Below are 18760 nucleotides of genomic sequence, written 5' to 3' on the forward strand. Positions count from 1 at the left end.
AGCATTTCATAACACACACAGGCTGTTGAATGTATTAAATGCTAAACAAAAAATGCCAGAGACCATGGCAATTCGTCAGTCGTCTGAAATCATAGGCATAACAACAGGTAAGACAGAACATCGTTTATCTCTTTTTGCAGATGATATTGTTTTGATTTTGATAAACCTGGGGACCATGAAAACATATCATCAATCAATTATGATCCTGTGTTGAAAGAAGTAGGAGAATCTTTAGAGAGATGGAGCTCAGTGCCTATTTATGTGATGGGATGCATCAGTATTATTAAGATGTTCATGTTTCACACCTGTTTGGAGAAATTATGGTTTTAGATGTAATATGAGATTCTAACATTGGACGGATAAAAGACTAAGTAAAATAAAAGACCTGTATAATGAAGGTAGTCTGTCAACAACAATTATTTCAATATAACTGTCCTAGGAAACACATTTTTTAAGTACTTACAAATTAGGAGCTTCATACATTCCCAAATTAAAACTACTACTACTACTCAAGGTAAACCATGATTCTTTGTGTTGTATGTTCTGGAAAATTCCAGTAAATGTAAGGAAACGCAAACCAATACATTTCTGTCTGTTACAAGGTGTAATTGCTTTAAAATGGAAGGATATTCAGAGACCTAGTGGATGGATTGGATTAAATAGTAAAGTTGAGGACTTTTATAAGATGTAGACACCTTTTTTTACATTTTATGAACGATCTGTGTAGATACCTGTGATCAGACAAGGAGTGGTGCTACAACCATCATTACAAGGTAACTTGTAATTTGTAGCACAGCAAGAGTATCATGGTTGTGAACAGGAAGGGAGAATAGGATGATAACGGATAATGGATTGTGCATGTATATATACATATATTAAATATTTTTACTTGTGTATATAATTTATTTTCTTTCTTATATATGTGTATGTATGTCCCTTGTTTTACTGAGATGGTTGTGTTATTGGGGATGGGAGAGAGAGTTTTTGTGAATGTTTGTTCTTGTTTGTTCTGTTTATTCAAAATGAATAAAAAAAGCCAATAAACATAGTATTGCAAAAAATTATATAAAGTTATTTTACTGAAAAGCATTTCCCTTCAAAAACTAAACTGTTCATACTTTTTAAAATAAAATGCATATTTGTCATTTATAAGGCTCCCTAGTGGCCGCTGTTGTGGTTAGCATTCTGACAACAATCTGACCAGACATTTAAAGGTCCCTATCAAAGGTCCCTAGTGCATGATGGAGGACCTGGTACAAATCCACTCAGTGGCTTCCAGACCAGTTTTAAGTCCTTGTTCTCATAAACCACATTCACAAACTCTTTCACAAAAAGAAGCTGACACAGGACACAAAGAACACCAACAGTCCTTGTTATAGATTATCTTTGATTTTAATTGGACATTATTTACAGGATATACATAGTGTTTCATTGAAACAAGAGTGTAACACTGGCAGGTGAAGCCCTCTTTGCTCCTGAAGTCAAGAGATGGCTGACATACTATCCAACCAAGATGTGCGTAAAGAACATTTTGCTAATCCAAGTTCATGTTCCGGGGCCAAAAAGGAAACAAGACTGCTGCCGCTGCGTGTATCAGTGGCTTCCACATATAACACAGTTTTCACAGAATCAACACAGTAGAATATTTCAGTTGTTCTTAACTGAGATGAACAGTTGAAGCTCAGGTGTATCGGAGCCAATTCGATTTCACAAATTCACCAGCTTGGGGTTTTTCGTTGTTTTACAGCTCCAATGCATTATTGTAAAAAAAAAAGAAAAAGTTCAAACAAAACAAAGCGTATATACAGTTGAACTCAATAGATATATATACATATATATATACATATTATATAAATATAGTAAAATAGATTAAATTACATTGATTTCACGGTCTTCCATAAATAGATGTTGGACAATAACAATTTGGTGATGTGTTAAGTTAGTGTTGGAAGCACAGTGCACCGTCAGATGACAGATTCACGACTCGACGGGAAATAAGTCCACGTGGAGCTATCAAGTTCTTCATTGTGAAACATTTTGAAAGCAGAAAACTGCGCAACCGTATGTAAAAACACTCAAAACATCGTGACAGACGCGCTCCCTAGCTCTCTTTGTTGTTTGGTTGTCTGTGTTTGAGAGCACACCTGACTTCTAGTTCTTAGTTTTTGCAAGTTTAACAGGTATATTACAACCACTGCATGTGGTCAAATTCAAAGTATTCTCCCATAAAGAAAAAACGTTTAAGTTTCCCCCTCCCCTGAATGGGTAGGTGGAACTGGAGGCTCGGTGGCCTCCAGGTCTTGAAGCAGTAGTGTGGTTGCTGCACACGCTATTCCAACAAGATCTTCAGCAGGTTATAAAGAGTAAATACAGTTTCGAAAAAGTCCTACGCTGCAGCTCCCAGTGTCGCGTCTGAAAAGGCAGGTTCTGTTGACTATGTTTTACAAGGAAAGCTGACACTATAAGCAAGGTCACAAAACCTTTGTACGAATACTGAATAGGCGGTGAAAACTGATGTGTGCTGAACAGTAAGTGCTTTTCAATATACAAAGATGCTTTACAAATACATTTTTGGCAAAGTAAAAAACAAACAAACAAAAAAAAAACAAATGTTGGAAGGAACTTAATCGTCTTTGAGGATAAACTTTCAAGTCTGTTGCCTCTTGTCAATCTTCGGGAGATTCACATATGTTTCTCAGCAGGATTTGTTGTTGCCAAGCTCTGAGGTTACAGCCACGCTCATGTAACACCGTACCTGAGTGTAAGCTGCATTTTGAACTCTACGCCTGTCATCTGATTTGAGGCACCTTCAAATGTATGTTTTCAGCTGTACCATAACTACACAAAACATTAAAAATAAAAAGGAGCAAAAACGACAATGAAAAAAAGTTACAATGCAAAGAGAAAAAAACATGTAAAACACCATCTCTGTGGTCTACAACGGCATACTGTACAAAGTCCGGATACATTCTCTTGGAATGGCATGGTTTGTCACTCAGGAAGTCAAAGCCGAGCATCAAGTGAGTTCTTGTGTTTTTCTTCTTTTACAATAAAGGTTTTGATCTTTGATGGTATGGTTGCACGGTCGTAGCAGTCCTCTTTAGTGTCCGTCAGCGTGTGCATCCGAGCTGGCTGAGGCATTGTGGATCCAGTCCAGGAGGATGAGGCTCATGCTGCCGATCATGACCAGGATGCCGCACAGCAGGAAGGCGGTGGCCTGGAGAGGAGAACGATTTGACATTTAGCTACAGTGTTGACCGTGAGCGCCTTTAAAGCTAGGGTAGGTAATGTATTTCAGAAACATCTTTTGCTATATTATGTGGAAATTCTCTTTAAATCCCAACAGCAATTAATAAAGCAAATGCTCTTAAAGGGGGTATCTGTGGCTGTTGCAGGCCTGAAATAAGCCCATCCAATCATTTCATTCGTCAACTTAGCTTAGCATAACAAATGGCCAAGAAATTGTCCAGCACATAACACCCTGTAAAACTAGACATTGTCATTTTTATACTTGTTTTTTTGTATGGATGTTGTTACCATTTAACAGAGCCAGGTTAGCTGTTTGCTCCACGTTTTCAGTCTTTATGCTTAACTAAGCTAACAGGCTACAGCTTCATGTTGAACAAACAAATATGAACGTGGTGGTCTTTGATCTAACTCTCAGCAAGAAAGTATATCAGTCTGTTATCCAAAATGTCAAACTTCTGCCTCAAAGTGACTTCAACAGTCTAAAAAGCTTCTATAGATGGCTTTCTGGTGATGTTTCTGCTAATTCTCTGACATATGCCTGTAGATGTAAGAACTAGCTCCTTACCCCAATCTTTTGCACAGACTTCATGGACTCCTTCTTGACCAGTTTGATGTAGAAAGCCGACGGCAGGATGAAAATGAGCATGGCAGCAGCAGAAGCGCCTGCGTGAGGGAAGAAATTTGACATTTTAGTCACATTTTGTATTTGAGATGCTTTTTATGGCATATCATACACATCAGCACACACATAAACACCTACCGATGAAGCCAAAAATGTCCCTGATGGTGGGGACAAAGATGACCAAGGCGTTGGTGCCGGCTAGCAGGACCACAGTGATGACGGTGTGGCGGATCCAGCTGAATTCCTTAGAGGCGCACAGGAGCTGGTTGACAGAGGTACGAATCTACAGAGAGAGAGACAAAAAGAGAGATTAGCCTACATGACTCACTAAATTCTTGTGACAGTGATAATCTGATAAGATTTGCTCTCTCTCTTTGACACTTACAGGGAAAAGCACCACAGGGACGGTGAGAGTGACGGCAGTCAGCACAGCCAGACGGACGATCAGCAGCACCACATCAGACTTGTAGACCTTGGAGTAGGTGTGCAGCAGCTCAGGCTCCACGTGCACTGTGTAGAAAGACAGAGACCCTTTAGACCTGAAGCACACACCGCTCGATTCACAAACGCATCATGGGACACATTTATAAAGAAATGGGTTAGAGTCAAGTATAGTTTACAAAAAACAGGCTGTAAAGCTGCCAAAATTGGAGTTAGCTGTCAGAAAAATGATCCATGACACTTCATTGTGTCTATTATGAAAACATAAAACGTGTTTTGAATTCATAGCCGTTATCGGAACGAGGAAACATGTAAGGCATAGTTTTCACCTTTTCCTTTCCCTCAGCTGTACTTTGTGTTTCGTGCTAATTAGCAAATGTTAGTTGTTATATTTTGGGGAACATGTCAAAAAACAGTAAAATACTTTCGCATGAAAAGAAAGGCTTCATTAGAGCGTTAACAGTTAATATTTTATGGTGTTTGCCCAATATGTGTTAAAACACCAAACCTACTCTGACTAAAAACTTGTGTTCAGTAGTATGTGAAATATTTTGCTCTATTCATGACTGTGCCACGTCACGTTTTTTAAACATTGTGTTACATTAGTTGCCTTCATTTAAACATCTCTGCTGCAGTGTATTTCACTCCCACACAGATTTAAATTGCAGCTGTAGCTGCGTGCCCACTGTCTGTCCTAATGGTGGCAAACCCTGCCAGGCAGGTTAGAACAAACATCGGGAGGATTTCACCATCTCTACTCGCCCTGATTCAAACTCCGCACCACGGCACATCAGGTCTTGCCCTGTCATGACGGTTGAGGAAGTCTTTGCTCTCTATCATGCTCTTATATAACCAGTTTGATGTTCCTGGAATGTTCCTGATCATTTATTCCTGCCATGACAAACAGGAAAACAAACATAGTGGCACACTGGCCAGTTGCATCAGGTGGGTTTTTTCACAGTCTTGCATAACAGGCCTTAAGTCCTGTCCTCAGCATTTTGTTCCAGGCGGTATTCTCATTATTTAATTTGGACCTGTAAGCTTCTTCTCTTAACTTTGGATGATTGATCCGCTTGACATTTAGTATTCAGGGACAATGACCGCTTGTAAGCCTACACTGGTACGATTAACTCTTTGTTGCTTTCTAGTCTGTTCTTGAAGAATTTTGGCACATTTTTGAGGCCATATAGATTTGTGCTTCTCCTAAAAATGTACTTCCTCAAGAAACTATGTTATTGTTATGTTATTCAGCTGGATTAAAGAATCTGCTACATGCCTGCCACCATACATTAAACAACACATTAAATGCCATTGGTTTAGACTCACGGTTGAAGGTCAGATATCCGAAGAGGGCGGCCAGCAGGTACATGATGAACATGGCCAGGAAGGAGACATTGGCAACACCCTGCATCTTTCTGCGGGAACGGCTATTTGGGCGGGAGAAGAGGGGATGTTTCATTTAGACACTAGAACGCAGTTTTTATGTAAATGTGATATCATCTCTCGAGTTTAAAAAATGCAAAAACGCTGATAAGAAAGCAGCTGTGGTTTGTAGTTTGGGTGAACATGATGAAATGAAAGCAGTGTGCACTCACTCTTTGAGCTCCTCGTACATGGGCAGGATGGCAGGGTGGCACACGAAGGCGAAGGTCAGGATGGGAACAGCGTAGACAGTCTGGAAAAAAAGAACAACAATCAACATTTACGCCCCAAATATTACGTAAGATTTTTGTTTTAGTACAAATTTCAATCCTCCAGATGTTTTGCGTCTCAAAGAGCTTCACCTGAGAGTTGAAGACAAAGTATTTTGGCGTGCACATGTCCTCGCTGTAGTCCACGGCGGTTGAGTTCAGGTGGAACATGGTGGTGTTCAGCGCTTTGCTCAACGTTTCGTTCAGAGCATTGACGTCCACTGGCAGAGGGCACGGGATCTGGAACTTCTTGATGATCACCTGGAGGACGAGTCAACAGATTTTAGGCTAAGTTAGCTAACATTTTGGGCTGATATTCAGTAGATCTTTAAATGTGTCAGGTTTTTTTTTCTGGTTGAAAAGCCTTTGAAACTACATGTAGCCCATCATGGGAAACAAAAACCCCAACTACTGTGAGAAATCAGTTAAAATAACAGTCAACATCTCAAGCCAAATCTTAAAAGATAACAAAGTTGCAGCCAAATTGCAGTTTTACTATTTTATTTTGTTCTGTTCCAGTGTTATAGCTTGCTGTATATATGTAATAGGAAGGGGAAGGAGGGGAGCCTCAGATTTAATGGAAAAATTTGTTCTCTGACTAAGACTCATCCGGCACAACAGGCTGGCTCATGTGCTAAAGGGGGTGTGTTGGAAATACATGTGTATCTGTGTGTGCGTGTGTGTGAGAGAGGAAACGGGTGGATTTTACTCACCACAATCAGAAAGAACACCATGCACAGCAGAGACAGACCACTGGTGTAACCAAGGTAACCTGAGGGGGTAAGCAAAACAAAAACATGAGCTACTGTTTTGTTCGAGGTTTCTATTTTAAAGCTGCTTAATGCTCCTTTTTTTTTGTCTTTTATCATTTCACACACACACACACACGCACACACACACACTGCTTACCCAAGTTCCTGAGCAGTGACAGGGGCAGGATAATGACAAGCGTCACCAGCAGCACCAGGTAGTCACCGTTAGTGTACCATTCTCTGAAACACAACAAGACAGAACAACATGTTAGCGATACTACTTAGGTCATTGATTCATTAACCAATGAACTTTTGAAAAATTGTGTTTCTTTGTAACTTGTGTTACATTTTTGCTTCCTGTTTTTATTTAGATTTGATTAAAAAAAAAAGAAGTTCAGAACAGGTAGGCAATGTTTGCAAGCTGTACTTTGTAATGTAAATGATATATCAGAAGTACTTTAACAGTTATTCCCCCATGCATCCTCATCTAATTTTAACATCGGGACAAAAGCTTCAAAGTATCATTTTTATCCTGGGTACTGTTAGGTACTGTTGGCAGTAGAAAAGATGAGAAAAGAAGTTTTATTTCTTCATTTTTTTGTCATCTTTTTCAGGATACACTAGTGTTTGTTATACAGTATATATATATATATATATATATATATATATATATACAATATCATCATCTTTCTCCCAGCTGAAGGCAATCTGAGTAACCAGCACCAAGAGTAAACTAATTAGCACTAAAATAGACAACCCTGTGCAGAAAACATCACATTAAAACCATTTTAAATCTTCTGATTATATGCAGCTTGATATCTGATCAAACCTCTCAGCTGCTGCGCTGACACATCTTGTCAAGTCGGAGCTTTTACCAACATCTGCAGGTCAGCTGACAAAAACTGGCCTGCGCAGGATGATTGCATCGCTCACGCAAATAGATTTAACAAAGCAGCACTGAGGAGCCGAACCACATCAATTTTTTAAACATGAAGCGAGGTCGCAGTGAGCTCATCCCGCGCTCCGTCTCGATGCGGCACCGGCTGCATCTACTAAAAGGGCTCTTTGAAGGGCCACTCGGAGAGACTGAGCACTGTCCGTCCTTTTAAAACGTCCAGACCCCCCTCCTCTCCTCCAACCGAAGGACAAAGACACTGCTTCACCTTCTCCGACACACAGCACTTGAAAAACAAACGGCAGCCATTTTGCTTGATGTGCCACTACACCTCGAGTGCCTCTGCCAGGCGTTCCTGCTCTCTTTTCCATCGCATTTAGAATGAAATTCTTGTTCTGTTGCGAAATGGGAAATTTTGTACTAGAACACGAAGTTTTCCAACACGTCAGTTCTTTCACCAAAATCTCTTTTGGGATGTGTAAACTAGTTTGTATTGACATTTGGTTAATAGTCACAGCTGCAAAACTGCTAAACAAATGGTGTGATCAGATCAGAATCACTACAAAAATCTAATCAACTGTTCCTTAGCCAGAGGCCGATCCGGCTGATCTGCTCACAGATTTCTTGGAAATCTGGTCAGACTTGTTGTAGAGCTCAGAATCTCCATTCCAGGAACACAAAACTCCATTTGTTATCAATATTTCAGTACACTGAGCAGTGTCGAAAATATTCTCATGTCATGTTTTATTTTTACACTCACATTTTTTAAATGTATCTGTGTATTTTCTGCTCTACATGCTGCAAGATTTTCATGTTTATATGCTCGTTTCCTATTTCTGCCAACTAAAATGAATCAATATGAAAACCAAAGAAACACCTAGTATTGATTACTTAAAGCCCCAAATGAGGCATCCTGTTGTTTACAACAACTGCAGGTGATCAAATGTATTTTCTGAGTTTGGAAGCTAATAAAATATTTGGTCACTCACTGGTTGCTGCTTCCCACAAAGGCTTGAATGACGATGGGCAGCTCGTATTTGACGATGTAGAGGTAGCTTGACATGGCTGTAAACACAAAAACTGCAGTTAGTATATTTCCCTGTAAAATAAGCCAAGTCATGTCCATGAAGGGAACTCCACTACAAAAGTAGTGATGTCTAATATTTGGTGAGAGGCTGAGTTGTTCCAGTGGAAGGAAAATGAAGTTTAACACATGCTTGTGGAATGACTCAAGTTTTTACTGGAAGCTACTCTACATTCCAAAAACACACTGGTTAACCATCGGCCAAGATGTCTGTTTCCCTTTCTTTGTTTTTTTCCTCGTGCAGTCAGTTTAGACATAGAGGGACAGTGTTTTAGTTCGGTGGAATAAACACATGGTGGATAAATATAGAAAAGTAGTTCAATTATAGTTACATAACACCTATTAAAAGAAGTTTCCTTTGCTTTTGAAATGCCACACTCTCTCACCTCCGATGTTCTGCATGGTGATGGAGCAGGAAGCGGCAAGTTTCCCCGGCATGCCGAAGGCTTTGTAACCCAACTGCTCGTACACCAGTGCACCTTTGAAGAGGCAATACACAAAGAAAAGAAGATTTAGCATTCAAAAGGACTTCAAGAAGCCATTAGGGAGCACGGATGGATACATGACTATCTGACAGCAGAAGTTTTTCCATCAGCGTGGCCAGATGGGGCCACTGAAAATCTTTGATATGTGGTGACAGTCGGTCAAAAGTAGCTGGCTGGCTATGCATTTGTTATTTTCTTTCACATGAACTATTATGAAAATTATACATTATTGATTTAAATGAATTGTACCTAATGTAGAAAATCAGATAGAAGCATATTATGCATACAGTACTCATTACTCAGAAGAATATTGAATAATTATGCATATGCCACTTGTGAGGGGGGGCAAGTGGGGGGGGCCCCGTCTGACAGACTCACCTCCTTCATTGGCTGTCTTCAGTAGCAAGTGGACAGAATACAAGGAGAAAATGGCGACGGCCACGAGGAGAATCCTGTAAATGGACAAGAGGGATCTTTAGCTGATTGCAAACAAGACGGAAATTACAAGGAAGAAGAGCTAAACTGATGACAAGCTGGTCCTGATCGATGCTGAAGTGCTGCGCTGATTTTTTATTTCTACTTCTATGGAACATGGGGCTTTAAAGGCCAATTCAATGACAAATGTATTTTCCTGACTGTGGTAAACAAACACATTGACATTTAGCTAACGTGAAGGTCAGACACTCCTGTCCTGGAACTGTAGAAGATGTCTTACATCAATTTACCCTTGTAATGACTCAAATCTTATGTCTTTTGGAAGGAGGACGAGATGATTTCATAAATTTCTGCTTGTTTCAAGAACTCAACATGTACGTTTGTCAAGATAATGATATTCATTTCAAAAAAATTCCTCAAAGAGTGGCCAGTAAATGATTATCCCAAACTATCTGCTTTGAAAAAAAGGGAATTTCAGCAATCAGAGAATTTGGACCCTGCTGACTTTGAGACCCAGGAGTCTGCAGTCACTACTTCCCTACTTAACAGCAAAATCATCTGCTGTGATGAAAACCTGCATTTTCTCACATTTTTGTCGTCCTGATCAGCAAAGATCTTGAAGGCAGCATCGGTCTGCAGGTTCTTTGAGTCACGAGCAGAATCAGCAGCGTTGCAAAGGGCGAAAGGTTTCCCTGTACGGGATCCTCTTAGCACCCTTGGGATGCTGCAGAGCCAGCACTGTGTGCCCAGATATTAATAGTTCAGGTGAAAATTAATCTCCAGGCCATTTGAGACCAATGCTGTAAAGACTGTCTCCTCGCGGCATGTGACCGTCCAGCTCTTTTCAGCCTCTGACTGGCCGCTCGCCTGCCTGCCTGCCTCTGACATCATAATCGTATCTTATCGATTTGTACGCTGCGACTCAACAAATATATGCTGTGGATCACCTTTTACGGGGAGTCAGTTTGTTCTGCAAGAGGTTAGTTAGCTTATTGGAACTGTAATTGCTGACGAGAAGAGCACCAGACAGTGTTTCGAAATGCAAACAGACAACCCCTACTTTCCACAGACATAGGGCTCAGATTGGTCAGCTGCTGGCTGACAGTGAGCCACGCTGTGCTCCATTCATGATCTCCTGCAAGCGCATCTTAGCTCTCTGTTTATATAACCCTGGCCCAAATGCAGTGGGATTAGCTCTGCTAAGCTGCTTCTCCTGCCACTCCCTGCGTTTGTAATTGTAGATTGACATACAAAGGCCATTTGGTGGCACCCAAAGTATCTAGTAGCCTACTATGAGTACATATGTTCATGTTCTGACAGTGGAACAGAAAAAGACAGTATTTCTTAAGTGTCATTTAAGGAAAAGTGGTGTTATAAGTGGGGTTTTTTTCCTCAGGATATTGTGCTCAGAAATGTGAGAAATGCAGACACCAGTAAGTAACTGACATAAATGAAAAAAGATGGAATCCAGAGGACAAGTGATGTAAAAATGGCTTGAAATTGTTCACATAAGCTGCAAAAAATAAGCTACAAAGTAGACAATTTGTGGACATGGTGAACTCAATGCACTGGATAACCAATAGGGGGAGCACTCATAAGAACCCATCATTTGCCCTGAAGAGAACTTTCTCCCACTAAAAATGAACACTCTCTCCTCACTTTTATCTACAGCAAACATGATAGCAAGTACTTAAACTGTAGCAATGAGCATTTGTAAACTTTCGACCCTGGTGTAATCTGCAGAGCAAACACACACACACACACACACACACCGTTGGCAAAAACTCATCCTGCAGAGGTTCAGTACATCATGACCTGCAACCTTGATGCAACAGACAAAACCACACATGCTTCTGCTTGCCTCAGCTGAATCCACATCGCATTGAGTGGTCATTTTCCTTTGCTTTGAATCTCACCTCTGATGCATGAAGGTGCTTTGCAGTTGTTGGCATTACCACCAAATCACTATTTTTTACCTCTGCAGCCCTGCTTGTAAAATGCCGAAATACTTTCAAAGTGAAGAAAGGAAAATAACCAAATTAATGCTGAATAGAACAGATGAAAACTTACACAAATAGGGCGATGCCAGTGTTGGCCATAGCGTAGGACAAACCCAGGATGCCACTGCCCATGATGGCATTGCCCAGGTTGAAGACGGACATGCCAAAGGAAGCATTGCCCTGGTGCTGTGGGAAAATTAAAGGTTCACAGTTAGGAAATTAGGAAGGAATGACATTATGTGATCAAAGAAGATAGGTGTGTTGGAGGATAAGAAAAGCTCTTACATATTCAGTCTCATACTTCTTCTTGCCAAGGTTGTGTTCAGGGAGGAAGTTTTGACTCTCTGCATCCATGTCAGAGTATTGGCTTTAAAAGAAAATAAAAGATAGAAGAATTTAGAGAAGTCAATGTGATTTACATAGGTGTACAGGATGTACAGTTACTAGTTCAGAAAGGGGTTCTTTTTTTCTAATATTTTGTGTGTTCAGACATATTTTAAAGCCAGTCTCACCCGCTCAGTGGGACCTTCTTGTCTTGGTAAGTGTACTCGTTGCTGTTGGTGCTGCTGCTGTCTTCTTCGGGAGATATGTTGAAACGGCTCATCTCAGTTTTGGCAGTGGGCTGTTTCATGCTGTACATTTCAGAGCAGAAAAGAAGAGCACATTTGCTTTCTGTTAGTCATTTTCATGCATTCCTGCTCCATCGCAGACTTTTTTTTATTTCTAGCGCGTTCACGTTCCCTTTAGAACGATTAATATTTAGAGTGAGCAGGCGCGCGCCGCAGAACCTCCTCATGAATCGCAGATCATGTGACTTTTGTTTGGAGGGAGGAGGAGGTAGAGGAGGAAGAGGAGAGGGGGGAGGGAGGGGGTGACGCACCGGCAGTGGAAAAATACCAGACCGGCATCCGCGTCCACCCGACATCACCTCAGCCAGGCTGAATGACAAAAAGCCGCAGTACGCGCTCTTTGCGCACATTTCCCTCCGAAATGTATTTGAAAAGTGTAATGCAAACATGGTGTGTCAGCGTCTTCTTCCTCACACGAACATTCTTTAGACATTTATGAAACAGAATAAGGTGACATTAAGGCAAAGCTTCGTGTGGATATTCTAAATCTGACATTCTAATATAAAAGCGCACATGTAGATCCCCACAGAGCCCAAAAGGCGTAACCCCAGATCCATTTAATAACATCATTCTCATGACCGGCTCCGATGGAAACAATGGCACGTGTTGTCCCTTTATGGGCATGGCTCTCCATTTTGCGCAGAGGCTTGCGCTCTGATTCAAAGTTAAGATTAGAGCCTTTTCAATGACACACAGAGATAGGCTTACATGAATTCCTTTTCACTCAGCTTGTGTTTATCTGTGTGGCAGTGACAACCCTGTGCCACATGCAGACATGAGTCCAGCACTGCAGCATCACTGTCACACTGCTTCATTATTTATTTATTTGGACCAGGGCTGACCTAGTAAGAAATGACGCCTCAGGCCTTTCAGAAAGGAGAATTTCTGCTCTTAGAAAGAGATCCACACATCTAATATGGCAGAAAGTAGTTTTAATAGTGACTAAGCCCAAAAGAGCTGGTAACGCATCTACTTTTAATTAAATGAGATTCAAAATGCAAACCAAAGACATATAATGAGGCAATTATGCACAAATAGCAAACCAAAACGTGTAAGATCTTGCCATCTAAAAGCTTAGAATTATCTTTCAAAGACTGTGCGGCCTACATCCGGTAATTTTCTGACAGACAGTCAATGATGTAAGATGCCGGCATTCTTACCTTCTGAAGATGTGGCAGGATGCCTGTAAAATCCTTTCAGTAAAAAAAGCAAAAGCAAATGTCCGGACGATTTCTTCACAAAAGCCGAGTGATCCTTGAGTGTATTTAGGTTGAATATGAATAAATTGAACAATGAATGGATAGGCGTGTTACTAGACAGGATCTGATTCAAAACACTAGCTGAAACAGTTCAACAGTTAACGAACAAAGACACTCTTAGAATAAACCGACCGACGCGTAAAATCAAAAGAATTTAGATTTACTTATAGTTAAACCAAATTCCCAGAGATACGGTGCGCTCGGAGAGAATACCCTGTTCTGCTGGAGGAGGGGTGGGGACTCACCCTTTATAGAGATGAGCATTGCATCAGCCTGCATCTACAGGGAGGGAAGAGAGTAGCAGGGGGGAGGAGGAGGAGTGGCCGACTGGTTTGGATGCAGGAGGTGGAGACTTTTTACGCACAACAGTGACGTGATTTTTGTATACAAACAGAGCAATGACCTAGAGTCTCCTCCCTGGAAAACCACAGCGATCCTCCACATTTTTTACAATAGGTGTTATCAAAGAATACTATATAACTACTACAATAATACCATATGAGGTCAAGACTATAAGTGGGCCTAACATTCATCATTAGCCTACCATAGAAATGGTAAATGCCTAAAATATTAAAAAGTGTTTAAATTCAATTCAATTTTATTTATATAGCGCCAATTAACAACAGAAGTTATCTCATTGCACTTTTCCTATAGAGCAATGCAGCGTCTAGACCGTACTCTTTAAAATATTATTTATAGAGACCCAACAAATCCCACCATGAGCAAGCATTTGGCGACAGTGGCAAGGAAAAACTTCCTTTAAGAAGCAGAAACCTTGGACAGAACCAGACTCAATGATGGGCGGCCATCCGCCGCAGCTGTGTTAGGTTTTGAGAGAGAGAGAGAGAGAGGAGGGGGAATTTAAAAAAAAAAAAAAATTAATGGTAGTGGTAATATTAATATTAATGAAGTAATAAATATAGAAATGATAGTAATAGGAATAATAATGATAACAAAAGTAATAAGCCTAATAATAACAATTGTAGTAGCAGTTGTCGACCAGGAACACGGGGGCAGCAGGTGGCCCACAATCATCAATCCAGTCTCTGCAGCTCCGGAGGCAGAAATACCTGCTGAAAGCGACAGAAGGAGAGAGGAGAGAGACAAGAAAGCAGAAAACTACAGAGAAGATGTCGAGTTAGTAACATGCATTAATGGGATAAAAATGCATACAGATGGAGAGGAGGAGAGGAGAAGAGAGGAGCTCAGTGCATCATGGGAAGTCTTCTGGCAGTGTAGGCCTACAGCAACACAACACAACAAAGGATGGTTCAGGACTCACCTGAGCCAGCCCTAACTATAAGCTTTATCAAAGAGGAAAGTCAAATTGAGCTCTGATTCCACAGGAGAGGAGCTTGATAACTGAAGGCTCTGACTCCCATTCTAATTTTGGAGACTCCAGGAGCCACAAGTAACCCTGTATCTTGGGAGCGCAGTGTTCTAATCTGGTAATACGGTATTATGAGATCTTTAAGATATGATTGTGCCTGACCATTAAGAGCTTTGTAGGTGAGGAGAAGGATTTTAAATTCTATTCTGGATTTTACAGGGAGCCAGTGCAGAGAAGCTAATATTGGAGAAATATGATCTCTTTTCCTAGTTCTTGTCAGTACACGTGCTGCAGCATTCTGGATCAACTGGAGAGTCTTAAGGGACTTATTCGGGCAGCCTGATAATAAGGAATTGCAATAATCCAGCCTAGAAGTAACAAATGCATGGACTAGTTTTTTGGCATCATTTTGAGACAGGATGTGCCTGGGTTTTGCAATGTTGCGTAGGTGAAAGAAGGCAGTCCTTGAGGTTTGTTTCATGTGAGAGTTAAAGGATAAATCCTGATCAAAGATAGCTCTGAGGTTCCTTACGGTGCTGCTGGAGGCCAGGGCAATGTCATGTAGAGCAACTATGTCTTTAGATAATGTGTCTCGGAGGTGTTTGGGGCCAAGTACAATAACTTCAGTTTTGTCAGAGTTTAACATCACCTTCTGTGATCATAATAGGAACATCAAAAGTCACCATATGATAATAAAATCTCTAAGCGATAAGCGTTTTACTTAACAATATGATAAGCTAAAACAGAGTTTTTCTATTAGTTATGACATGAGTAATAATCCTATAGGGCAGTGGTTCCCAACCTTTCTTTTCAGATGCACCCCCACAGCCCTGCCAGATGAACTCAAGTACCCCTTCATCGACACCACCCATCATGTTCCAAACATGTTCATTTGAATTGATTTTAAACTGGATGTTATTTAACATTATTAATTATATAATGATTTTTGTTACAGTAGCCTAATGTTTTCAGAGGCCTGCGTTTGTCAGTTTGCATTGGTACGACTACCACTTGGAGGAGCAGAAGCTGGATGTTTCAACCATTTAGCCATTACTTTTAGCTAACTGTTTATTCATTAGTTTTAAATAACTATTACAACTATTTGACCATTACTTTTAGCTATCTCAACTATTTATCTGTTACGTTTAGCCTTTTCAACTATTTATCCATTATGTTTTGATATTCCAATTACTTTTAGCTATCGCAACTGTTTATCCATTAATTCAGCTGTCTTATGCAACCATTTACTTTTAGCTAACTATTTCGATGGTATATCCGTCACTTTAGCTGTCTATTTAAGCATTCCATCCATTACTTTTCGCTATCTAATAAAACCTTTTATCCATTACATTTAGCTAAATGTTTAGACCACTTTTCTAGCTTGCTAACTAGTTTCCATGCACTTTCAATCGCAACACGTAGTGTTCAAGTGATACATCTGACTCAATATGTGGATTTAAAAAAAATTAAAATAATATATATATATATATATATATATATAATTTCTTTTTTCTCAAATTAGTTGAGCGTCTCCACAATCTTTCCATGTACCCCCTGGCAACTGCAGAGGTACGCTGGGAGTCACTTCTATAGTGATTTATAGATTTGTGTGACATGTTTTTGTTTCCATATATGATTTGTTATAGGACATTGCTCTATTTTTTAAAACAGAATAAGGTTACCACTCATGTTGAACTCCATAGTTGCACTGTAGAACCATTTGAACCACTTTTTGAAGGTGAAGTGGACTCAAAGTGGCCTGGATGTCTGTCACTCCAGATCAGGGCGTAAGTGGAGCTTCAAAGCAGACCTCCCTGTCTGAAGGAGATTACACACAAACGCTGTCATGTGACAGCAGCCATCCTGATCCTCATTCACGCAGTTGGCTCTCCTCACTGGTCAGGTGTATGTGTGTGTGGGAGTGAAATCTTCCACAGCTCTGGTTTCCAGTTTATTATTAATGCTTTGATGACTGAGAACTGTACAGTCTGGCAACTATCAGGCAGGCTTGTGGATGGATCTTTGATTCCACAGATCTCCACATATAAATATAACACTTCCTTCTGATGCGACTGCTGCTGCTACTACTACAACTTCTTACTGCTACTGTTCATATACTTCTACTTCTACTACTAATGATACATCACTACAACTCTTCTCAATGTCTTTACTTCTACAATAACTATCACCACCACTACTACTACTGTTGTTGTTACTGGACAGCTACATGTTCTATTACTACCAAAACATAATTACTACTACCTGTACTTATACTAACCACCAGTACTACTACTTGTACTACTACTACTACTACTTCTGCTTGTACTACTTCTACTATGTACTACTATCTAGTACTGTACTACTACTGTGTGCACTATGTCTAGTACTTGTACTTGTACTACTAATACTAGTACTTGTACTACTACCTGTAGTGGAATTACTACTACTACTTCTACTCATACTACTTCTAGTACTTGTACTAATACTTTTACTACTTCTAGTACTTGATCTATTACTACTATTACCTTTACACATACTACTTATACTACTTTTACTACTGCTATTTCTAGTGCTGATACTTCTACTTGTACTTGTACTACTGATACTAGTACTTGTACTACTACCTGTAGTGGAATTACTACTGCTACTTCTACTCATACTACTTCTAGTACTTGTACTACTACTACTACTACTACTTCTGCTAGTGCTACCACCACCACCGCTGCTACTACTACTACTGCTACTTGCACTACTACGTTCAGCATTACTAGTACTACTGCCAGCACCACTAATCATCTGTCATAATGATGTAATGATCATATTAATGTCTTAGTGCAGTGATCCCTGCAGGGGAGTTTTCTAGGTGATCTTGCTCCCTCTCTACAGAGAAATCAGAGGTCACATACAGAGTTCAGCATACTCATAGACACTTCAGCAGGGTGCATGATCAAACCTGACTCACACTGAGTCCAGTTGTTCTGGAAGCTCATTTCACTAAAGAATGATGACAAACGAAAAGTTACACATAAGCAGTCCAGTGTGTGAAGTCAGTGTTATGAATCTGCCTCAGGTCGAGGTGAAATGTCAGCAGCTGACAATAAAGAGAACTTTCTTCTCTGACACATTATGCGTGGTCATTATGTCTTTACAACCTGAATGGCTCCACAAAATGTTCATGGCCTCACATTCATTTTGGCTTTGTGATATTGTGACACAACTTCAAATTACACACATTCATCTGCAGAGAACAGCTTTCCACGATGATAAGGCAAGTTTTGGAATATACAGTTAACAGTTTCACAAAGTTGAGCTATTGTCATATTGTCTGACAGAATATACTAATGCCATTTATCGTAAAGACAACCCATTTCTCTTTATTTTATTGAGGAAGATGCAAAACAAAACAGGAAAAGCTGGTTTCTCTTGTTTGATCTAAAAGTTGTTGGAAAACAAACGATGTTCTTTTTTATGTCACAATTGTCATTCAGGTGTTATGCACAGAGCTTTGTTTTTTAAAGTTGCACAAGAATTTAATTGCATTAAATAGTTTGCTTTGAATAGGCAAGATTTCAGTCACCTAAAATAAAATTAAATAAAAAGACTGTTAGTTCAGTCATGGCATTCAGTTGGTGTTTTGCCCAGATGGAGGAATGAGATGTTTCCTATTGTTTTTTAGCATTACAAAAAAAGAAACACCATATATTTAAAATCACACACACACACACACACACACACACACACACACACACACACACACACACACACACACACACACACACACACACACACACACTGTGCATTCCTCCACCCTCAGTCACACATGAGTAAGTTTGTGTGTGGCTCTTTGTGTATGAGCCTTTGTTTGGGGCTTTAGCTCGACACAGCAGA

General features: G+C 40.1%; 1 protein-coding gene across 1 annotated transcript; it reads right to left on the reverse strand.

Annotated features, from left to right (window-relative positions):
* Positions 1-1373: 1373 nt before the first annotated feature.
* slc38a2 (solute carrier family 38 member 2) lies at positions 1374-13776 on the reverse strand. The gene is made up of 16 exons (XM_044186191.1): positions 13444-13776; positions 12167-12286; positions 11940-12021; positions 11725-11840; positions 9598-9671; positions 9121-9213; positions 8640-8715; positions 6913-6995; positions 6717-6775; positions 6097-6264; positions 5908-5987; positions 5639-5739; positions 4257-4381; positions 4010-4154; positions 3815-3912; positions 1374-3217 (listed from the first exon to the last, which is right to left on the reverse strand). The coding sequence occupies exons 2-16, from the start codon at positions 12283-12285 to the stop codon at positions 3101-3103; spliced, it is 1536 nt and encodes a 511-aa protein (XP_044042126.1). The 5' UTR covers position 12286; positions 13444-13776; the 3' UTR covers positions 1374-3100.
* Positions 13777-18760: the final 4984 nt, after the last annotated feature.

The sequence above is a fragment of the Siniperca chuatsi genome, linkage group LG23 (assembly GCF_020085105.1).
Source record: "Siniperca chuatsi isolate FFG_IHB_CAS linkage group LG23, ASM2008510v1, whole genome shotgun sequence".
Taxonomy (NCBI): Eukaryota; Metazoa; Chordata; class Actinopteri; order Centrarchiformes; family Sinipercidae; genus Siniperca; species Siniperca chuatsi.